The following is a 24,555-nucleotide window of genomic DNA, read 5'->3' as shown; positions in this document are numbered from 1 at the left end:
AGATTTGTTTCAAATTCCATATTAAGTGAACTTTTAATTCTACTTAAGGGGGGGCATCTGAGTAGAGTTTTGAAAAAATCGAAAAATTTTTTTTTCGCTTGAAGAATTTTTTAGGGTCTTAGAAATAACATATCAAAAGAAAGAGTCCGGCAATAGTGTCTAAGTGGCCAAATTTTACATTCTGCGGCGATGCCTCACAGGTTTATCCCACAGTACGTACAACTTTAAACGCGTTTTTCTCGAAACCGCTTTTTTCGAGCTGGTTGAACACATAACTCGAACAACTCTTAACCTATCGATCTAAAATTTTGACAGTATACTCAGAATACCTATGTCTATCGACACACGTAGGATTTTTTTTTCTCGCGCAATAGAGGATGAATACCTGGGCCATATTATCAACCCAGATATTGGGGCGACCGACAAACAGGAAGGTAATTGGTCATAAACTAGTATTTAAAAAGATGGTATGAAGATGGTTTTGAAGATTATTTTGACTATTTTGACTAATAAATTATCATATTATCAACCCAGATATTGGGGCGACCGACAAACAGGAAGGTAATTGGTCATAAACTAGTATTTAACAAGAAAGGAAAGCTAACTTCGGGCGGAGCCGAAGTTTATATACCCTTGCAGTTAAAACCGGATATATATCGCAAACATCGGATATAGTTGGCCGATCCTTATGGGAATAGGAATATATAATCCAATTTATTACAATACAAAATCTAAAAAAAGTCCCAAACTTCTATCTTCAAAAATACGAAAGTTGATATTTCTACCAAATACCATTTCCGATCGTTCAGTTATATGGCAGCTATGGGATATAGTCGGCCGATCCTAATGAAATTTGGTAGGTTGGATCAACTGACCAAGAATTAAATCTGAACTAAGTTCCAGCTTTCTATCTTCAAAAACACGAAAGTTGGGTCATTTCCGATCGTTCAGTTATATGGCAGCTATAGGATATAGTCGGCCGATCCTTATGAAATTTGGCATGACGTAATGTTTTGCCAAAAATAGCTCACATGTCAAATTTGAACTCTCTAACTCTAAAAACACCAAAGTTATACCATTTCCGATCAATCAGTTATATGGCAGCTATAGGATATAGTCGGCCGATCCGGGCCGTTCCGACTTATATACTGCGTGCAAAGGAAAGAAGGGTGTGTGCAAAGTTTCAAGACGATAGCTTTAAAACTGAGAGACTAGTTCGCGTAGAAACAGACAGACGGACAGACAGACGGACAGACGGACAGACGGACAGACGGACATGCTCATATCAACTCAGGAGGTGATCCTAATCAAGAATATATATACTTTATAGGGTCGGAGATGTCTCCTTCACTGCGTTGCACACTTTTGACCAAAATTATAATACCCTCTGCAAGGGTATAAAAAGATGGTATGAAGATGGTTTTGAAGATTATTTTGACTATTTTGACTAATAAATTATCAATTTTGAGAGAACATACAAACATATGTAGATAAGAATAAAACAAATTTTGCAGTTAAAACCAGAAAAATCGGGTATAGTTGGTCGATCCTTATGAGAATATGATAACATAACCAATTTATTACAATAAAGGTGCAAAAAAGTTCCAAGCTTCTTTCTTCAAAAATACCAAAGTTGGTATATCTACCAAAATCTAAGATATAGTCGGCTGATCGTTATGAAATTTGGTAGGTCGGATTAACTGACAAAAGATATAATCTGTACCAAGTTCCAGTTTTCTATCTTCATTTCCGATCGTTCAGTTAAATGGCAGCTATAGGATATAGTCGGCCGATACTTATGAAATTTGGTAGGTAAAAATATAATCTGTACCAAGTTCCAGCTTTCTATCTTTAAAAACACGAAAGTTACACCATTTCCGATCAATCAGTTATATACTTATATAACGCGTGCAAAGGAAAATAGGGTGTGTGCAAAGTTTCAAGTCGGGTAGAAACAGACAGACGGACATGCTCATATCAACTCCTGATCCTGATGATCCTGATGAAGAATATATGTATATACTTTATAGGGTCGGAGATTTCTCCTTTGCTGCAAACATTTGAACAAAATTATAAAACCCTCTGCAAGGGTATAAAAATAACTACTATGCGATCACCTGAGCATACAATTTGTCCCCATTTTCGAGTCGTGCCATGAAAAAGTTACTTGGAAAACTGTCTGGGTAATGTGTCTCCCATTTGAAGGTGGGACATTTCCTGTGATGAAGGCCAATAGATAAACATGCTTAGGATACTGATTAAACGAATTGTTTAGCGAACTGTTTAAACCAGGGATCGGCACCCCAATACATTGATATGATTTTACCGCATTAGTGTTAGTAACGAATAGCAGAAAGTAGGCTGTGTGCATGACGTTTCACACATGTATACTGTGTGTGTGTGGCAGAGCTCGGGCAGAGAAATTTCCTATGCCCCCGAGATAGGGCCGTGCCGACCTCTGGTTTAAACCATAACTTTGTATTTTGAGTTCCTTCTTAAAGATTTTTACCGTACCGCCTTGCCCTGATGCAGTACTCTATTGACTCACAGAGTGGTCTGAGATTAATATTGCTCACATTGTAAGAATTGTTTTAAGGGGAGGTTCTTTTGGATTTTTTTGAAAAAATCTATTTTTTTTTTTTAATAAAATGAAAGTTACATATGTGTAGAATATACGTGCCAAGGGATTTTTCGATACGACGCGTATTTCTTGAGCTAGAGCGTTTCAAACATACCCATGATAACAAGAAAGCTATGTAAAGGCAAAGTTTCTAAAAACTTTAAACGCGTTTTTCTCGGAACCATGTTTTTAAACCTCTTGTCGCGCACAGGGCTCGTTCTATTGATCCGATTTCCTTCATTCAAAAAATTTTTAAAAGTACATACTTTTTTGTATGCCTTATACCTAAAATTGGCATAAAAAATTGTTTATTTATAATTTTTGAACGAGATCAAAGTAAAAAAAAAGAGAAAAAATGTCATGTTTTTTTTTAAACGTCCATGAAATTGGTTTATTTTTACCAAAATTAATTGTCGTTAGGTATAAGGCATAGGAAATTCCATCAATTTTAATAAATTATATAGTTCACTACCAGCGGCCCTACACTCGACAAAGCAGAAAAATAGAGGTCTACGAGATCCGCCATTTTGAAGCCGCCATTTTGAATTTCCTGAATATTGAATATTTTTTTTACTCGTTTATAAACAACGAATCAAAAGTTCAAAAGCATAAGTTCGTATGTCTTTTCATTTTCCCGCGATTCATTCTCAAAGTTTGCTTAATTTTCGGAAAAAACCAAAAGAACCTCCCCTTAATAGTTTACGGCTTTCTAATTAACTAATTTCTTATATTGCATTTGTGTATAATTTAGACTGTTTTTAATTAGGAGAAAAACTAAACAATACACAACGAATTAAAATTTTAATAAATTTCAACAGTAACTTGATTGATGTTACATACATTCAATCTACTAGTACCGGACATAAAAACAAAGAGACATTTTTTTGTTTATTGACAATTCCAACTACCTACGAATACATTCATAATAATGTAAATATAAAAGCAATTTAAATAAAAGTATCTGTTTATCTGTTATTCTGTTTCTTCTGCATGCAGAATAAACCGAATGATCATAATTGATAGACCAGTTTATGGTGCATGCAGGGACTTAATGTTATGTACAGAGGGTGCGGGGCGACTCGATATTATGAAACTGAAGATCTCGATAACGGTCCGACCTAGAAATCTCTAAAGAAAGGCCCGTCGAAGTCGTGCGGTCGAGAGAGAGTCACCTTGCGACCAACTAAGCGATTTGTACATAAGTAAGCCTAATAAATAAACATTACACTAAAACAGCGGCTCCTGCCTGACCCGACATAACTTTTCAGCGACTTTTGAGGAAAGAGTTAGAAAATTAAACATGTTAATTAATTAACATGTGTTCTGACTATAATATAAACTCATCTCTTCCACCCACAATGTACCTAACCTTTAAAGTTTAAACTTTAACGGTATGGATTCTAAGCAACAAATTTTTGTTGCACCCTTTTGCGCTTGGGAAAAACAAAAACAGACCGCATAGGGAAGCAGACTAAAAGTCTCTAACTCCTTCAAAAATTATCGAATATGACTGCTTTTTGATTTTTAGGTGAGGATTCGCAATTGGAACAATTTGGTATCAAAACATTTTCCGAAAACATTAACGACTTGCGCTAACATCAGATTTTTGTGTGGGATGTGGGAGTGAGCGTGGAACAAACGTAGAAATTTTGACACAAACTTAATCTCCGCGGATACCATACAAGTTTAAGTTCCAACTCGGATTGCTCTATCTTTTATAGTATTTGAGCTCCAAGCGTTCAAATATATATATATTAACTGTAGAAATGGTTAATAAGTAATAAGAAATGGTTAATAAGCACTGGCGCTACAGAAATTCGCGCACAGCACTGGCCCTATTTGCGAAAATAACGTAAGCTCCAAGCGGCAAATTTTACAGGAGAGGGTTTATTCGCATTATTTTCTCGGCCACTAACATAGGCGTTGGTGATTTGACTCCGCCACATGAGCCATTGTATTTATTGCTTTGTGGCGAAACACAGGTGGCAACACAAGAAGATGCCACGTTATTATACTTGGAATGCTTCATTCAAGAATTTTCAAAGACGGATGCAGAGATAATGGCTTCAGCGATTGTCGTATCCAATTATTATGTCGTATGTCAATTATTCATCTGGTGGCATCTTCTTGTGTGGCCACCTGTGGCACAAATACAAGGATAATATGTCAGAGGATATTTTACATTTTACATTACATTAAACTTGCCTTACTCTTGATCGAAGATATGTGTTACCTTATTTGCGGTAATTTATTTATCAGGAATTAGGAATTAATTAGAATTAATCAGGAATTAGGAATGCCAGCGCCATATCTTGAAATGAATGACGCATTTAATCGAGAATTGGAACGGGAACGTCAATATGATCAAACGAATGTACCCCTGTTGAATTATCAACAAAAGGAAGTTTATGATACTTTAATAAAGGCAATCGATGATGAAAATGGTGTTTTATATTTCTTAGATGTCCCTGGTGGTACTGGCAGGACATTACTCATGTCATTAGTTTTAGCAACTGTTCGGGCGAGATCAAACAAAGCGGTTGCAGTTGCTTCTTCTGGAATCGCAGCCACATTGTTAGAAGGATACGGCTCATTCAAAATTAAAATTACCGTTAAATCTTCACACTATTGAAGAACTAAAGTGCAATATTGCAAATCACTCAAGAATGGCCAAAGTTTTAGCGGCATCGAAAATCATCATCTGGGACAATGGCGCATAAACGTGCATTAGAAGCACTTAAGGGGAGGTTCTTTTGGATTTTTCCGAAAATTAAGCAAACTTTGAGAATGGATTGCGGGAAAATGAAAAGACATACGAACTTATGCTTTTGAACTTTTGATTCGTTGTTTATTAACGAGTAAAAAAAATATTCAATATTCAGGAAATTCAAAATGGCGGCTTCAAAATGGCGGATCTCGTAGACCTCTATTTTTCTGCTTTGTGGAGTGTAGGGCCGCTGGTAGTGAACTTAAATTAAAAATGTATATAATTTATTAAAATTGATGGAATTTCCTATGCCTTATACCTAACGACAATTAATTTTGGTAAAAATAAACCAATTTCATGGACGTTTAAAAAAAAACATGACATGTTTTCTCTTTTTTTTTTACTTTGATCTCGTTTAAAAATTATAAATAAACAATTTTTTATGCCAATTTTAGGTATAAGGCATACAAAAAAATATGTACTTTTAAACATTTTTGGAATGAAGGAAATCGGATCAATAGAACGAGCCCTGTGCGCGACAAGAGGTTTAAAAACATGGTTCCGAGAAAAACGCGTTTAAAGTTTTTAGAAACTTTGCCTTTACATAGCTTTCTTGTTATCATGGGTATGTTTGAAACGCTCTAGCTCAAGAAATACGCGTCGTATCAAAAAATCCCTTGGCACGTATATTCTACACATATGTAACTTTCATTTTATTAAAAAAAAAAAGATTTTTTCAAAAAAATCCAAAAGAACCTCCCCTTAACCGAACATTAAAAGATTTATGCAATGACTCGAGATGTTTTGGAGGATCACTTATTTTACTGTCTGCCTATTTCCGCCAAATACTGGCAGTAATTCCAAGATCTACGGCTTCCGACGAAATAAACGCTTGGCTCAAATCGTCAAATCTATGGCGCTATGTGAAGAAACTGCAGCTTACAACAAACATGAGAGTTACATTGCATAATGATACATCTTCTAAAGATTTCTCGGAGTAATTGCTAACTATCGATAATGGTCAAGTACCTTTTTTCGATGAATCGAGCGGATTAATATCATTTCCAAATAATTTCTGTAATTTTGTCTTATCAAAAGACGAACGTATCAACAATGTATTTCCAAAAATTATTTCTAACTAAAAAAATAATGAATGGTTGAGTGAGCGACACAAATGAAGATGAAGCCACCAACCATCCTATTGAATTTTAAACTCTTTGACATAAACCAACCAAAACTGTGCAACGCGTTTGGTGGTTAGAAAGTTGATGAACAATGTAATTTACACTATGATAATCATAGAAAAATTCAAAGGTGAAGAAGTTCTTATTTCGAGGATCCCGATAATCCCAACCGATATAACCGTTTAAATTTATAAGAATTCGGAAATTCCGATATGAATTTCCAATACGTCTTGCATTTGCCATGATCATCAACCAATCACAAGGCCAATCCTAAAATGTTTGTGGTTTAAATCTAGAACACTCATTTTTTTCCCATGGTGAATTATAAGCGGCATGTTCACGGGTCGGAAGACCATCTGCGTTGTTTGTTTTTGCGCCTGATAATAAAACAAAAAATGTCGTCTATCATAAGGTACTTAGGTGAAGAGCAACCTATGTACTAAAATACAGAAATAATAATGAATGAAATAATAAAAAAAAACAATCTGCTTATTTATAGTCATAAGGGCGGAACAATGTGCGCCGTGTCAACTAGTGTTTGATAAAAAGTTTTTTTTGAAGATAGAAAGTTCAAACTTTGTACAGATTCTGCTTTGGCTATTTTTAGTTGATCCCACCTACCAAATTTAATAAGGATCGGCCGAGTATATCCTTTAGCTAAACGATCGGAAATGGTATTTGGTAAAAATACCAACTCTGATTTTTTTAAAGATAGAAGCTCGGGACTTTTTTTGTATCGAAATAAATTGGTTTTATTATGATATTCTCATAAGGATCGGCCATCTACAAACGATTTTTTCGTATACACTTTTCGCCCACAATCTATTGTTGTGCACAATCGGTTTTTAGTGCAATAAAAATATCTACAATGTGACCAAGTAAATTAAATAGCTCTTGAGTCTTGAGTATGTAACGCTTGATGTGTATAGACAATTTCAAATTGAACCTCAGTGGGACGCCAACCTCGTGACAAAAAGCTAACATTTTTACCTTACGTGTGTCCAATCAAATTTCTAAACCTACGAAATTGATGAGGCCTTATGCAGATTATCAATTTAATTTTTTAACATAAAACAACATCACATTCTAATTTCAGGAAACACTTTTTTTGAATGGTAATAAATTAGGCAAATAAATTCGTAAACAAGCACAAATTAACTTTTTACACAATAAACTATGTTAACAATTTTTTCGTCGTACCAGAGGTGTTTGAATTGTCCAGCCCAATAGAACCAAACCCAACAGGTGATATACTTGGCGACAGGTTTTCTCTTTCTTCTTTTTTTATATTCACCAAACTATTAAGAATATCCGCTGGTTCTTCCTTTATAGTGCCAGTTATTGACAATCCAGATGCCAATCCAATTCCAGAACCTAAGTTTTTAGCTTTGCAGGACGTTTTTTCTACGGGATTAAATCCGTTAAACGGAGAAAAAATCAATTTAATAGGTAGGACCTTACCCATATTTTCTTCATTTCCAGTCATCTTTTTTTTAGCATGATCCTCCTTCTGAACGTCACTGTCCACAATTTGATTTAACGCAGCAGTAGCAACAGAAGACAAATTACTACTATTTGAAAGTTCGCTGGTGTTTGGAGAAGTGCCTAGGCAAGAATTTACACTGCTTGAAGAATTTTGCCTCAGAATAGGTGTATTCGTAGCACCTCCAACACATGCCGTTTTTAATGATTGACCATCTGAACAATTGGTTCCTACGCCACCTTTGCCACTAGTAGGAATAGCTAAACTCTTTTCGTTACATGTTCCAGCTTTTTCCGAAATTTCTTCAGGAATTTTAGATTGCTCTATAAATAGTTTAAAATATAACGTATATATAAAACAGAACCTAAATTATATCAACATATAAGGATCACATACCCGGCGACGTTGTGGAAAATGGTTCGTTTTTAACTTGTTTTGGAGAGCTGGACCCTGCAATGACTTTTCCTATATTCATTCCAAGGGCAGTTCCACTACTTGAGGAGGCATCAGTGTTTGGCTGAGCTTGAACTGGACTCTGCGCCATTGTTATTACAAGTGTATTCAAAGCTAAATATATGTCTACATATGTATTTTTTATATTGAGCACATATGCGATTTTCCTAAGAATGACATTTTAGAAGTTTGCCTTGTCAAAATTTTACACGTTTCATTAATATTTATTTTCATTTAAAGCTTTGAAGATTGTTTTCATAAACGTTCAGCAGCTACTTTAAAAAGAAATACATTTTATTCTGTAAGTAAAACCAATACTTTTTCTACATATGTTAACTATAGCTGAGACTTCAAACTTATTGCAGGTCAGGAAAGTTATTTGATTTTTTTTTATGTATGTACATATATACTTAAACACTCATACACAGATTAAATTCTGATTTCACTCACGATTTTATGACACTTAGGTGTAAATTTAACCCTAGATTTTACGACTGAATGGTAAAAAATTATTTATAATTCGACGAAAACATTAAATTTCGTTGTTTTGTGTTCAGACCTTGAATCAATTTATAACATTAAAACATAAATTTACTTCTTTTAGAGTAACCAGGCTAGTATATTTCCATAATACCATAATCAATATAATATACTAAGGGAATAGTTTGTCAAATGGTATAAAATTAATCTTTTAGAAAATCTAGCCTAGTAGTGAAGCCTAATACTCATATCGACAAAAACTTATTTTTATATGGTGTCGTATTCAGATCGACAAAAAAAGTTTTTCATCTACCGACATAAACCGTTTTTGACAGGGTCTTTTCGCAAAAAATACTTAAATTGAAAAAAAATACCAAAAATTTACATATGAAAATTTTACAGGTTTCTATGTATGTACATATATAGGATGCTAATTCAATGACAAGGCATTAGGCCAATTGTAACATAAGCCATTTTAAATTAAAATTGTTACACCCAAATAAATATAAAATTAACAAAATACTTCTATGACATAAAAAAACCTATATCAGATGTTTCAAAAATTAAAGATTTTTAAATTCAATTATTTCGATGGTATGACTGTAGTGCCCATGATACAATTATACAAGGTAGTCTATTCGGCTGACAAATCGTTCGGGTTTTGGTCCCTTAATTTCAGGGCGTGCCTGCTGGTCAAACTGAAAGGTGATTTTTTTTTCAAAAATTAAAGCATAGTACTGAGTTGACGAAAATCCGCTGTCCAACGAGTGACAGCTGTCAAACTCCATATAAAAAAAAACGGTGTAAAAAAGGGAAGAGGAAGAAATTTTTGCCTTCTAGATTTTGCGGGTACTGAGTTGACGAAAATTTTTGTTATCGATTCTAAACGTGTTGCCGGATCAAAAAAAAATAAACAGCTGCTCTCGGGGAGTTAAAAGAAATATTTTCATTTATTTCTATAGGAGTGACATGGAGGGTCAATTGATCAAACAAAAAAAAAGTCGGTCCGAAAAATTTTCGACGCGCCAGGACAAATTAAAATTAATTTCTGCGGTCAAGGCGAAGCCCACAATATGGGATTTGACCCACAAGGGGCATTTTAATTCCATAAAATGGCATTGAAATGATTTGTGATTGATTTTGATTTTGATTTTGACCCAGTTTTCTATATCTTAATCAGCTCCTTAGCGGCGAAATACATAAACAAAACACCAACATCCAATCGTTTTGAATTCATTTTTGCTTATTTGTTTTTTGTTTACAAACAACAGCTGTTCAGTATTACCTTATTTCTTAATTTTTTTGGTCACACTACCTCGGTAGCTGAATAAAGTGCAAAATCGCTATCGGAATTTCAACAGCGGACGTGCTAGGCGTAAAGTTTGTTTTTTTTTAAATTTTTTTAGCTAATAATTTAAAACAGACGTTGTTGAACGCCGCTGAGCAGGTTGATATTTATAAAAAATAAAAAAAATTTTATTTTAAGATACGTATATACTTTAGAACAGAGGTCGGCACGGCCCTATCTCGGGGGCATAGGAAATTCCTCTGCCCGAGCTCTGCCACACACATACAGTATAAATGTGTGAAACGTCATGCCTACTTTCTGCTATTTGTTACTAACACTAATGCGGTAAAATGATATCAATGTATTGGGGTGCCGACCACTGCTTTAGAATTAAGAACTTAAACAAGAGAATGGCTGTCAAAAAAACAAAAACAAAGAATAATGTCAAACTCAAAACTTATTAAAATAAAATTATAAACACTACAACTCTTGTCAAAACTAAGGTTAATTAATCGGTTATTCGAAGGTTAATCGAAGTACTGTATAGCCGTTTCACTCACACTTACTGTGTTAAAATTAAAAAAAGGGACTATAATTCAACGAATGGACTACCTTGTATAATTGTATCATGGTAGTGCCTAACTAAAAAATATTCCTTCGAAAACATGTTTTTATATCTGTGTACAAGGTGGAGGTGGAAGAAACATCGATAGCATCGAAGTAGCCTACATTTTCTTCAACATCGATGTTTTTTTTAACGTCGATTATCGTCACTTCCATGGAAACTAAACATCTTCGTGGCTTTAATCATCGATGTTGTTATTTTATACAAAAAATAATTATTTTTCTTAGTGTACTTCAACCATAAGCCATAACTCTGGGGGCTCAGGCCGAAGCGGTATTTAAACAGCTATGCGATTCCGAATAACTGCCTCGATCCCGGGATATCGCTCGAAAGCTGATGAGGGTTGCCAAAGAACCCCCCCTTAGAGTTCCAGTTGGGAAAAATACTTGGCTGGGAATCTGACTTTTCGTCCTGAACATGAAAAGTGTTCGGTTGTCTGGGCAGTTAAAGCTGTCGTTTGCTTATGTGTCGGATGACAAATGTAAAAATATTTAATGCGCTATTACCTTTTTTTTAATTTGTTTGTTTTGTGTTAAAATGTCGAAAGACTAAATATTACTATGAATTAAAAAAAAATATATTTTTTTAATTTCAAAAATAAATAATTCAAATAAAAGTCACAAGTTAATAATTAAGAGAAAATATTTTTTTAATATTAAAACTTGATATTGATTTCATTTTCTGCAAAAAGTTTCATTGAGTTTAATTTTTCTTAATTGAAACAACAAAAAAACGGCTTAGCATTCGAAAACTTGGTTTCATTCGTTCGCACTCTAATGCCATTACTTCGTCGTTTCAATTTTGTGCGACTGAGTCGGACGCTCGTGCTCAATCACTTTAACTTGCTCACTTACAATCGCTCACTCACTCTAACCAAAACGAATACGCAGTCAATGAATTCAATTCATTTTGTATTCATATGAAAGTTTTTTGGCATACATGCAGATACCTAACGGAGACGTTGAATGCGTAGTAAGGTTAGGAAGATTTGAAGACCATTGAAGGAAAATCCGTATTCCAGTAGTAAGTTGTACAAATGTACTAATGCCAAAACGATTCAACCACTACGAGGTAAGAACCGATCCCGGAGTGCCAACAATACTGGGTCCACGGTTTAAGAAGGATTGTTTAATGTCTCCATCAAATGCAGCTGTCTCCTGTCTGCATTGAATGCAGACTATATTCTGTCTCCATCGAAAGCGGAAGCCTTGGTGGATGAGATTTGCAACTACTTGTCTCAGGCACAACATGGATCGGCAACACCACCGATTCCGGAATCGAAAAAGAAAACATTCTCCTTTCTACAGCAGAAAGTTGTTAGGACAAGTCAGCAAAAAAAAAATCTATTATAGCAATTTGGCAATATTTGAAGATTCAATATTTGAATTTACCTAAGTAGCCCCAGCGTTTAGCGTTCTACAAGGTTTGTTATTTTGAAACATATTATTTTTGCGATGGGGAACGGCGTGTCTAAGCAACCAAAATATCATCCAGATCGCCCAAAACAAAGCTTTAAGAGCTATAACCGAAGCTCACCTGTACCACGATAACGCAACAATCCACGCCCAACTGGGAGTCCCATCCGTGTAAGCAGAAGTTCAGCGATTCGCCAACAGATACGTGGAGAGACTGGATCGACATCCCAACCATGAGGCCATCAACCTGTTAGACAACAGCTACACCACTAGGAGGCTGAAACGGACTCACCCACTGGACCTTTGCCACTCGAACGAATAGGACTGAGCTGCATTTCTAGATTTATCCACGCCCACTAAAGGGTTCACCATAAAATTCTAATTGAAACGTCAAGGCTTAAACAAAAATTAAAGTTAAAAGTAGTTCGTAGGACAAGCAAAAATCATATTTGTACATTATGACGTATTACTCAATATTCCATTAAGTTAAGGTATCATTAAAAAATTTAATTACTGTTCATAATTCCGGACAGATTTTAAATGTAACTTTTGAATGATTGATAATAAAAAAAAAAAAAAATTTTTTGCGATAGCCATAAATCTGGGTGCTTGGGACAAAACGTCGGTATTGTAACAACCACGCGGTTAATAACTGCATCAATACCGCGAGTAGGTTTGGTTAGGCTGAGGCGGCGATGCGGCGTCAGTCACTGACACCCCCATTCACTTGAGCCGTTGGTGCTCTTTGTGATACCACACAGGCAAGGGATCTTACAAAGGGGACCTCCCCCCTTCTACTATTCCTGCCCAAAGGAGTACTGTCCTTCCTGCGGTCGCTCGCGGTCCCTTGACCACAATATTGCAGTCCTGTTTATTGAGGGTGATAAGCATCATTGATCTTTTCCTAGAGCGGATAGGCCATATCTTGCGTGAGTTCCTGCAGTTTTGGAGATTCCTTCATTTCCTCAATGCTACCAGGTCAAAGTGGTCCCTGCATTTTAGCCTACTCGTAGCAAAAAGAATGCCTACTAGTTCTTTCTCCGGAAGGAGGGGATACGAGTAGATACAAATAATGTCTTGATTGCCAGTAAGTGCTGGGGATCAAAGTGCTTCCCCGATAGCTTTTACTTCTGCTTGGAACACACTACAGTTGACGGGGAGTCTGAAGGACTCATTTAGACACGAGCCGCTCGCAGTAAAAGCCGCCTCCCACCTGGCCATTCAATTTTGAACAGTCTGTGTAAATATGAAGAGAACCGTCTGGTCCCGGGATTTGTGTGGCCCATTCCTCCCTCGTTGGAATGGATACCTTATATTTTAAGGTGGGATAATCACCAGGTATACAGTAGTTTGTAGGCCCCTAGGCGTGAAGTGGTGTAGGTCCAACTTGGTGTGTCCATAGTTGGTCCTTTTTCATAGACCCGCTTCGCGTAGTTTAATTTCCGATAGCGTGGCTATCTTCACCCCCACTATCTTTACAGGTAATGGGTCGAGTATGACTACGTAGTACGTAGGCGGATTGTAATGCAGACCTCCACCATCCTTTGCGTTATCCAAAAGCTCTCTCTACATATAAAGTTTGTTGGAGAAGGCCACCAGACCACCACCCCGTAGAATAGGATGGGTCTTATTACCGCTGTGTATAGCCATCTTACACTCTTTTAGGGCATTCCCCATCTGAGTCCAATGGCGTTGCGGCATGTATAGAGCGTGGTTGTCGCCTTGCTTGCTTTATTCATAGTGTTAAACTTTCAGTTCATTTTCCTGTCTAGCGTAATCCCTAGCTCTTGGCATGAGGGAACGTGTTTCCCACAATAGTTTTGGAAGCTTTAAGTAGATTTATGTAAGTATGGTATTTTGTACTACCTGGTGAAGAGGACAAGCTCGGTCTTGGATGGATTTACTCCTAGTCCGTTCTTAACTGCCCATGTTCAGAGAACCCTCAGTTTGTCCGTCATGCGGTCGCATAGAGTTTGGGGAAATTTTCCAGAGAAGGAAGTTGTGACGTAAAAAGATAAAAAAGCGATAACTTTGTAACCACCACCTTCTTGGGATAGGGGGGAAAGTACACCTCCTGGCAGCGTGCTTCTTCTGACGTATCTTTGAATAGATATGGATCTCCTCCTAATGTTTACCAAGACCTTCTTTATTGATCGTCTATCCCTAGTCTCGTCAGCGCATTGATTATCGAACATGGCAGGATGTTGTTGAACGTACCTTCTATGCCTAGAAAAGCAATAAATGCGTATTCCTTGTCACTAAGTGCTTTTTCGACGAACGTAGTGATTTTGTGCTGTGATCCCGAGATATCATCTTGGTTAAAGCTAAGATTAATGTGGTGGCTGATTAGGTGGCTTAGATTAGTAATTAGTCATTGACTTGAGGGGGAAGGACGACAGGCTTATAGGTCTGAAGTCCTTAAGGGTGTAGTGCGATGATTTTCCCACTTTGGCTATAAATACAACCTTTGTCCGCAACCACGTCGCATGCACGATGCCTATGTAGCTAAGTGTCTGAAAATTGTTGAGAAAGCTTTCCTAGCCCAAGACCACAGATTGAATCCGGCTTTAATTAATTGTGCCGTCAAAATGACTTCTGGGCCTGCGGCTGGATTTGAAAGGCTTGAAGCTGTTTATCGCCCAGCTGAGATACCTATTACTTAGGAGATATTCGAGCTGGTTCGGGAGGGGGAAACTGCCCCTGTCTCTGCGTTTCCTGGGTTGTTTTCTCCTGAGAACACCTTGAGAAATGTGCATTTGTGAGAGCCTCTAGGGTTTCAGGAGGACGTGGTCCGGCTACCATCCGAAGTTTTAATGTATTCTACGTTAGATGCAGTTGTTGCGAGTACCTTCCTGAGTCGGGAGGCCTCCGAAGTCTGTTGAATGGTCGTGCAGAACTTGGTCCAGGCATTCCTCTTTGCCCTGCGCAGTTCCTTGTTGTAGTGCTTGAGGTTTGCTTTGTACGCCTCCCAGGCTGTGTCTGTGTTTGCCTTACTTTGTTTTTTTTTTCGAAAACGTTGCTTCTTTTTCTTGGATCTTCTCTTTGCGAGTTTAACAAGAGGTGTATCAAATCTTATATTTTTAAGTTAACTAACAGTCATATTGACTGATACAGAATTAGACGGCCCTAAAAATCGATTGCTGGGTTGGGAGGTCATTGCGTCGAAGGCGGGATATGCTAGAAATCTTGGGTGCAAATACAGTTTTTCTTTGTATGACTCTTTTTGGTTCTGGATTTCGTCTTTCACTGCGAGGATGCCCAGATCCCGGGTGATTTTTTCGTTGCGAACATTTCCCTGCAGCAATCCTGCCAGGCTGTGAGCGATCTCTCCTTGGCCTCCTCCCTTGTAATTATACTTATCAAGGGTGTCGCCAGCCACCCTCATAGCGAGCGCGAGTTTCCTTTAGCCCCTTGATCTGTCGAGCGCGCTCTTTCAGCGGGACCATCCCCGCAATAACAAGAATGGCGTCGTCGGAGACTGTCCTAAAACCGGACGCTACTCTTATGGCTGCCAGCCTGTACGCTGCATCTACCCCTCTCCTGTAGCTGGGCATATTCATCGCCTCAGCCCAGATGGGCACTGCGTACAGATTTACCCCTCACGAGGAGCCTTCTCCTGTTCTGCTTGGGGCCTCTGGTGTTTAGAAGGATCCTGGCAAGGCACCTGGTAGTGGCTGCAGCCTTGCCCTGGATATAATCAAGGTGCTCGCGGAAGGAGAGCCAGGCGTCGATCATCACACCAAGGTATTTTATGGCCCGCTGGGAGGTCATGGCCATTCCACCAACCTGAATCGTCACCGTTTCCAGGACCTTGCGGCTGCTGACCAGCACCGCTTCCATCTTTTGCGGGGCTAGGCTTAGTCCAGCATTTTGGAGCCACTGCTCCATTGCCTTGTTTGCCGCTCTTTCCGCTTCCTCCCTATGCTTGGCCACAACCACCAACGCTACGGCGTCTACGAAGCCGACGACGTCGCATCCCGCTGGGAGCTGCAGCCTCAGGATCACGTCATACAAGAAGTTCCACAGCAGCGGTTCTAGGACCGATCCTTGGGGCACACTCGCCGTAACGTCGTAGGACTCCGTGCCCATGTCCGTGTCCACAAGTAGCACTCTGCAGCTAAAGTAACTACTGACAACGTTCATTAAGGCACTGGGACGTTAAACCGCCTTAGAGCTGCCAGTGTTTTGCCCCAGTCCGCCGTATTGAAGGCGTTCTTGATGTCCAGGGTGACTATAAGGCACCTGGTTCCCGCTATTGCTTAGCGTGCTATGCCAACCACCGCTGCTATGGCATCCACTGCCGACCTTCTCTATGGCGACTTCGAGCCTTACAGCGATCACCCTCTCGAAGACCTTGTCCGATGTGTCCAGCAAGTTTCCCTGGTTTGAGTAACAGCAGGAGCTTCTGCACCTTTCACCTGGTGGGAAAAGTGCCTTCGTGGATGCATTAGTTCTATAACTGCGCAAAACTGCCCGGCTGCAGTGCCAGAGCCAGCTTCAGGGCGCGGTTAGGAACCGAGGCCAGAACTTCCTCTTCCGTTCACCCCTCAACCACTTCAATGTCTTTTGGGGGGGGTAGGTAGCTGGGTGACATGACTGCCGGCTGGGAACAGCGCTCGCTCTATGGTACTTAGTCCGTTCGGGTCCGTTGGGGACCTGGCGGTGGCCAGCCTCCTACGCGCAGCCTCTTCACCACTAGCCCGTTGCCCCATAGGTTTTCCTCCGCCGAGTCACATATCTCCAGGAAGCATTTTCTTTTGCTATCTCGGATGGCCACCTTCAGTGCTTTACGACGGTCCTTGAAGGCTAGGTGCCACTCCTCAAAGTTGTCGCTGCCTCTCGCTCGCTGCATCATCCTCCTTGCTCTCATACACTCCGCTCGGATGGAGCCAATCTCCAGTAATCAAAAGTAAACGGGAGCGTGGTTTCTGTGGCAGCGGTTCCATCAACTGCATGCTCGCCATGCATGCTGCCTCGAGCTTACCTGCCAGGGTGTCAGCCAATTCGTTGGCTCCGCTTGGTGGGACGTTGCCGATGTCGCACGCTGCCTCGGTGAAGTTCCTCACCTGGAGCGTACCGACTCTGTAGTCTCGTGGGTTCGGTTTCCTCGGTCGTTCTTGAGGGCTCCCAATTGAGCACAATATGGCTTCGTGGTCACTGACCGTAAAGCTGCCGTTTATCTTCCAGTTACCGCCAGTCGCTAGCGAGGGGCTTGCGAACGTTAGATCTACAATGGATTCAGCATAGGCGGGCTGAAGGTGTGCTGGTTTCCCTCGTTTAGCGGTACGAGATCGAGTGAGGCAAAAGTTTCTCTCATCACTCTCCCTCTTGCATGCGTTCTCGGGCAGCCCCAGTCCTGCGCCCACGCGTTGAAGTCCCTCAGCCTGCGACAGCACATCTTGAGCCGCCCTGCAGTGGTTCAGGTTCCAGTAGCTTGTGGGCTTGTTTTAATTTTGTGCATGAGTCCAATGAGCCAAACTCGGTCAAAAGCTTGAGATACGTCAAGGAATATAGCGCATCAGTATTCTTGCTGTTTGACGGCTGAGATACACTATATCTTCCTCAATTCTCATTTCGGATGTTAATATATCACTTGCTCGATGGTTCCGTGGTTTCTTCGGAAGCCAAATAGGTGTGTCGGGATAATATTGCAGGCTTCTAGATGTGGTATTATCCATTAAATAGTTTGTGGACGACCTCTATAGCGCATATTGGAAGTTCGATCAGCATCTTTGGCGTCAATGGGTCACCACCAGGAGCCTTTTTTGGTTTTAGCCCTCTTATGATTTTTTCGATTTCGTTCGGCCGGAATGAAGGTGCAGCGGTCTGAGGGGTAGCCTCTGTGTACCCTTCACAGAGGGTACTTTGTGCTTTTTGGCGAGAGATTCTGGATGTATCTAGGCTGTGCATTTTCTTCCTGTTGGTGAAGAGTCTGGTCGAGTGATCGGGTTGCTTCCTAAAGGCGTTGTTTTAAAGCTGGTGATCTGCTGTTTTGCCAATCACGACGCGTGCGCCATCTTTCCTATGAGGAGTAGAGATTTTAGCTGCCGCAACGAGTACTTCTTCCAGGGCGCTCGTAGTGTAGTCGATGTCCGATTCCATGTTAAATTCCGGGGCGAGTTCTATGTGGGCACTCACGTACTTTTTGTATTTTAGCCAGTTCGTTTTTGGCGTCGTCAGGCTGAAGGGGTGTTCGGTTATTTCTGGGCTTTGAAGAAGCGTTAGAAGCACAGGCGAGTGGTCTGATGATAAGTCCGAGACTGCTTTGGCACTTATTAGATTGCGAGGTATGTTTTTTGTCACTGCAAAATCAATAAGGTCTGGGAGCTTTCGTGAGTCTGTTGGCCAGTATGTGGGACTTCCAGGGGAAACGTAGTCCAGTTTATTTTTCACATTTATAATTGCATTGTACAATTGTCTTCCTTTGGGAGTCACTAGACGTGATCCCCAGTGCGTATGTTTGGCGTTGTAGTCTCCTGCGGCTATAAATCGGTCCCCAAGTGAATTGTAGAAGTCCATAAATTGTCCTTCCGAGATTGAGAAACGAGGAGGGCAGTAAACGGCAGCGATTGAAAGGATTCCGTTGCTTGACTGAATTTGTATCGATGTGGCCTGCAAGAAGTTTGTTGCAAACCTTTTGTGAAAGTGGTGTTTAATGCGTTCTCTGATTAGAACTCCAGTTCCGCCGTGGGCTTTCCCATCTGGATGATCTGTGCGGTAGATTGTGTAGCCTCTTATATGAAAGTTGTATTTGCTTGTAAGATGCGTTTCCACCAATATGGTTTTCGGTTAAGAATTGTGAAAATTCTAGTTTATGCCGTGAGACACCATTGGCGTTCCACATTGATATTCGTAGCGCCTGCATAGATTATTTAGACTGTTGTGCTACGAGCAGCTGTATCACCATGTTCTGGTTTTGAGTAAGCGTTTGCATGGTCGTTTTCATGAATGATATAAGCTCTATCATACTTATTGGAGGGTAAGCATCATAGTTTCCATTTTGCTGTGTGGCTGTTCTGGGGCCTGTTGAGCGCTTTGAGAGTTAGGCTGAATTGGAATTTCCCTTCCAGATCGTAGAGCATCGGCATAGGAGAAGCCGTTGGTGGTGTTTAGTGGACCGAATGAGGATCTCGCAGCTTTGGCGAAGAAGACGTCTGGCGTAGTTTTTGACGCAATGTACGCATTTTGTGGATTTTGGTTGCGCGTTGCGGTCGCTTGACGCATGCGACTCTTTAACTCCTTATACACCATACATCCTCATTAGTTTGCTGTATGTCCGCAATTTTCACATTTCTTCACGGTACTGTCCTTGTTTGTAGTGCAGCAAGCGGACTTGTGGGCGTCTCCGCAGACTACACAGACAGCCCGAAGTGTGCAGTAAGACCTTGTGTGTCCATACTCTTGACAGTTAGTGCATTGCACTGGACCGTTGCGTTTATGTGGCTCTTCAACAGTGATTTTCCGATGCAAAAGATATTGCAGCTTGTGAATTGGGTGGACTTCGTTCTATTTCAGCGACCGGTTTTCTGGCTCGAGCTCGACCTTGAAGAGGGGTTGTGGTTTTTTATCTCTATTTAGAATGTTAATAATATTCTTGGCGGAGAAGCCCTTTTTTTTAAGAGCGGTTTTTATTTCCGCGGCGGTAACATCGGGTTCGATTTTCTTTACTACCACTTGTAGACCCTTGCCGCTTTTCAGCTGGTACGTGTAATAGTTTTTCTGAGCATTTTTAAGATATTTGGACACGATTCGAAAGTGCTATTCAGTCTTGGTTTGCACCTTTGTTTTATCGATTTTCCTTTTGATAAGCGGGAGGAAAGTTGTCACCGTTCCCGATTAACGGCGCAATTCGGTTGACCAGGGCACTCGAACTTTTCTCCCTGATATAGGTTGGAGGTCGCTTGGGTTTTTTGTGGTGTCTTGGGCTGGTTGGTTTTCCTCAACCTCCGCCAGTAGGGCAAATCTGTTAGTAGTGGATCTGCCTGGTTCTTCGATGGTTTTTTGTTTTTTTGCCTGCCAGATAGGCTAGGCTTGCGCGATCCATTGCCATTGCATTTGTATGTAGCGATCCATTGCAGTCCGTGTGGCTGGGGCTGCTTTGGTATTTTCCGAAGTTGATGTTTTTGTACTCGCTGTAGTCGTTGACGTCGCGGTTTTTTGAAATACAGTTGTTGTCGCTGTGGTTGCAGGAATTGCAACACTGCTTGTTATTGGTGCGAAATTTGTTTCCGCCATTGGAGAGGGGTATTACACTGCGAACTCCATGACGTGGGAGTCGGAGTGAGTAGAGCGGGTGAGCAAGACCGTGCCCTTTGGCTTTCAGCGGCCAGTAAAGCCGGGTTGCTCTTAATCGCCGATTTTTCCACTTTGGTATCGCGGGTTGAAAAGAAAGAGTAGAAGCCGTTTTTTTAATTCACTAAACATCTACGCTCGTTCTTTTGATCGTTGCTCAATGAGCTCATTGGGTGGCACTTATTTATTTTAAAGTTTAAAACAATGCACTAGTTTTGGTTTAGCACATCACAACTGTTATAAAAAGCTTGTTTTTTGCTCTTAATAAATTGTAGTTCATTCGAAGATTTTTCGAATTTTGTTCTTGTATAGGGACCTATACACTTGCTTTTCTAGTATTGCGTACATTGATGTTCTCGAAATTGTCCACTAATTCAAAGTATCGAGGGTCCGAAAAAGAGTGTTTCTCTAGGACTTCTCTAGGACATCTAACAATCCTGTCAGCTGAGGAGTCAGAATAGAGAGTAATGACAAGTATTTCCCTTCTGTTCTTGACTATGAAAGGGGGTTCTGTACCCCTATTACCCACCAGAAGATTTGAGCCTAGGATAAAATCGAAAATGATGATGATGTGCGTTGGCATCGCAACCTATGATCAGGTCGATCTTTTGCCTCCCGATGTCTTTCACCAGCTGTTTGAGTAGCGGGTGCAGGGGGAGAGTACCATGGTCGTGGCCCATATACGCCGAGCACACCTTTAGAGGTTCCTTGGGTTCCTTCCTTCATTGGTGAAATTGGGTAGCAAAAGAGGTTAAGGTTCTTTTTTGCGAGGATGCAGGCTCGCCTTTCACCTGTTGTATCTCCTTTACTGAGCCTGTACTCCGACGCCCCCAACCCAAGAATCCTGTCTCCAAGGATCCAGGGTTCCTGGATGAGGGCCACATCAGCTCCACTCTCGGCGAGGTGGAGTAGGAGGGCAGCTGACGCCGCTTTACTGTGGTGGAGGCTTATCTATAAGATTGTCAGGGACATTCTTAAGATTCCCCACCGCAGTAGCCTCTGCCTCCGTCTCGGAGCTCAGCAAAGAGTCCTCCTCCATCCCGGCGCCTTTAAGTGACCTTGCCAAGTCACTCTCCTCTGAGGTGTACCCTTCCCGGATCTCCTGGATTTGTAGATACGGACCGTTACATGTTACTCTTTTTCCAGGAATTTAACGGTCTTCTCGTTAAAGAGTAAGAAAGACCTGCCTCTGCAGTCCTACCACCTCCTCGACCTTGGCGACTTTCCAGTCTGCCGTGGGGAGCGTCGGATTCCACATCCTAAGCATCGTCAGGATGGTCTTAGGGTCGCCTGGCTCTTCTGTGAGCCATACTCGCACCCTCGCACCTTATTTGGGATCTCCTATCAGCCAACCGCCACCCATTTTGCCCCAAGGTAGATCTCTCCAAGCAATGCTGCCATTCGCTTGTATGTCTCTACCGATCACGCGTCTTATCAGGCAATTACCTCGACGCCACCTATACCATACTGCGTCTTCGCATTCTGGTGGGAGTCCTCCGCTCTTTAGCTGCTCCACGAAGCGCCCTCGTTTACCACTCGTCGCCAAAGGTCCTTGGTCCTTTGATAAGCCCATTTTGGGATCCCTTGTCTAGGACTTCAATTAGGGTTCTTCCCTTCGTAACTTCAGCGAACGAGTGGTTAGACGGCCGCGGCTTCCTCTTCTTGGCTTGGAGGGCTCCTCCTTTCGTTGATCGCTGCCTCTTCGCACTCTGCGCGACCTCCTTGGCAGACTCACCCCCAGCGTGCCTTTTTGGCTCCAGCCTCACACCCGCCATTGCCCGTTGGAAGTCGGGATGGGTCTCCCTTGCCCACTTTAAAATCTCGGCCTGGTCCGGGTTGGCTTCTGCCGATGGGTCCGCCTTCATTAGGATTAAGGCTGCTTTCCTACTATATATATAGGAGCCTTTCCGCTGCGTCGAGTGGGACGCTACCGGATCAGGGTTCACCTTAGAGGCCCCGCCGGTTGACGGCCCTGGAGTTTGACAGGTCGTGGACCCCATTTCAGGACTTTTATAGGGAGTTTCGTTCTCCGCTTTGGTTTTTGTTTGGTAAAACAGAATTCATATTTTTGGACCCAAGAGTTTTGGAGAACCCCGGTTTTGGAGTAGGCGGTTTTGGAGAAGGCGGTAAGGGGTTTGTCCATCATGACATAGCCCGCTTGTCACGATAAGCCTGGTTAAAACTGGGAGGTCGGCCGGCCCCCAGAGTCCGAATATTAGCGTCCGAAACACTCTCGGACAAGCATCCTTCGGCATATGCTGTTCCACATTGGATTGGGGTGATTTAAGAAAGGGAGTGTTTCTCCCCGCTCGACTAAAATTTGCCAGCATCGTTGGCAGAGACGTGACCTTACCAGGATCTGTTTCCAGCCGCCCTCCCGTGGAGAGTATAGTTGCACTACTAGCGGGGTACACAGTTACGGCACGCACTTGCTGGCGTGTAGTTCTCTCTGGGCTCTTGGTACCCGTTGGCTGACGGTCAAGTAACGGTATTGTGAAAGACATCGGCGTCACCTTGTGAGGTCCCGCGTGTATATAGTAATCACGTCGGGGGCACCAATTTAACGTTCCAATATTAATTCAACACTATATACATATACTTAAAACAAGAAATTGATAAAGAACGCGGTTCAGTAGTTTGGTGCACGAATGTACCAATGCCAAAACGATTTAACTACTACGAGGTAAGAATCAATACCAAAGTGGCAACAATACTGGATCCACGACTTATTAAGAATTATTTCCTACCTCCATTCACATGACTAAAATAAACCCTTGAACCATATGAGTACAAGGTAAGCAAGAAAGAAAAGCTAACTTCGGGCGGAGCCGAAGTTGATATACCCTTGCAGTCGGATATAGGAATATCATAATAAAACCAATTAATAACAATAAAAAGTCTAAAAAAAAACCCCAAGCTTCTATCTTCAAAAATACCAAAGTTGGTATTTCTACCAAAAACCATTTCCGATCTTTCCGGTCGAATTAACTGACCAAAAATATAAACTGTACTAAGTTCCAGTTTTCTATCTTCAAAAACACACATTTCCGATCGTTCAGTTATATGGAAGCTATAAAATATAGTCTGCCTTATGAAATTTGGCATGTCGTAATATTTGGCAAAAATAGTTCTCGTGTAAATTTTGAACTCTCTAACTCTAAATAAACCAAAGTTATACCACTTCCGATCAATCAGTTATATGGCAGCTATAGAATATAGTCGGCCGATCCCGGTCGATCCGACTTATATACTGCGTGTAAACGAAAGAAGAGTGTGTGCAAAGTTTTTAAGTCGATAGCTTTAAAATTGAGAAACTAGTTCGCGTAGTTCTAAGAGGGTAGACAGACAGACGGACAGACGGACATGCTCATATCAACTCAGGAGGTGATCCTGATCAAGAATATATATATACTTTATAGGGTCGTAGATGTCTCCTTCACTGCGTTGCACATTTTTGGACAAAATTATAATACCCTCTGCAGGGTATAATAAGAGGCTCCGTTATACCGCTTAGAACATTCGGAAGGCAAAGCCCGCGACGGAACAGGAGGTTTAATTAATCGCATCAAACATAATTTTTTTAAGCACATTGTGCAGGAAAGAACGTCGAGTTTAAAGACACATTGTGCAGAAACAAACGTCGAGTTTAAGGAAAACTTATATTTGCACAGCTCTCAAGGTTAAAAGAACTTCCAACGCTTCTCCTTTTGCCTTCAAAATATAACGATGATCGGGCCAAAGAAATCATCTTGTAATTTGATGGAAGATGTCTGTGATGTCAGCGCAGACGGTGATGCGGCTAACTTAATAAGCCAAAAGAGCTTCTGATAGTGAATTTAGGTAGTCGTTTTATGTATTTATATAATTTTAATAAGACTTCAAAGCCAATCCATAAAAATTTCTGTACCATTTGCATAATTTGTTTGCATCAACGGTCTGCTTTGGAAGTGACAGCTTTTTAACAGGGGGCACTTTGTTGGGCCACATCTTTTTGGAATTTTCTGTTAG

The 24,555-nt window shown here is 40.8% G+C and overlaps 1 protein-coding gene across 9 annotated transcripts in view; it reads right to left on the bottom strand.

Moving 5' to 3' along the window:
• Positions 1–9,055, bottom strand: part of lgs (BCL9 domain-containing protein legless) — a 63,592-nt gene extending 54,537 nt beyond the window's left edge. For 3 of the 9 annotated variants that reach the window (XM_043213474.2, XM_043213473.2, XM_070282326.1), the window contains exons 1-3: positions 8,391–9,052; positions 7,973–8,317; positions 7,712–7,915 (exon numbers count right to left, since the gene is read on the bottom strand). In XM_043213474.2, the coding sequence (XP_043069409.1) occupies positions 7,712–7,915; positions 7,973–8,317; positions 8,391–8,538 (697 nt within the window). In that variant the 5' untranslated portion in view covers positions 8,539–9,052. Of the gene's footprint in view, positions 1–7,711; positions 7,916–7,972; positions 8,318–8,390 lie in introns of all 9 variants that reach the window. The other 6 variants (XM_043213470.2, XM_043213472.2, XM_043213471.2 and 3 more) reach the window with 6 other exon arrangements.
• Positions 9,056–24,555: the final 15,500 nt, after the last annotated feature.

Source organism: Drosophila bipectinata, chromosome 4 (genome assembly GCF_030179905.1).
Source record: "Drosophila bipectinata strain 14024-0381.07 chromosome 4, DbipHiC1v2, whole genome shotgun sequence".
In the NCBI taxonomy this organism is placed as follows: Eukaryota; Metazoa; Arthropoda; class Insecta; order Diptera; family Drosophilidae; genus Drosophila; species Drosophila bipectinata.
The sequence above is the reverse complement of the archived record's forward strand: the minus strand, read 5'-3'. Positions and strand labels throughout refer to the sequence as shown.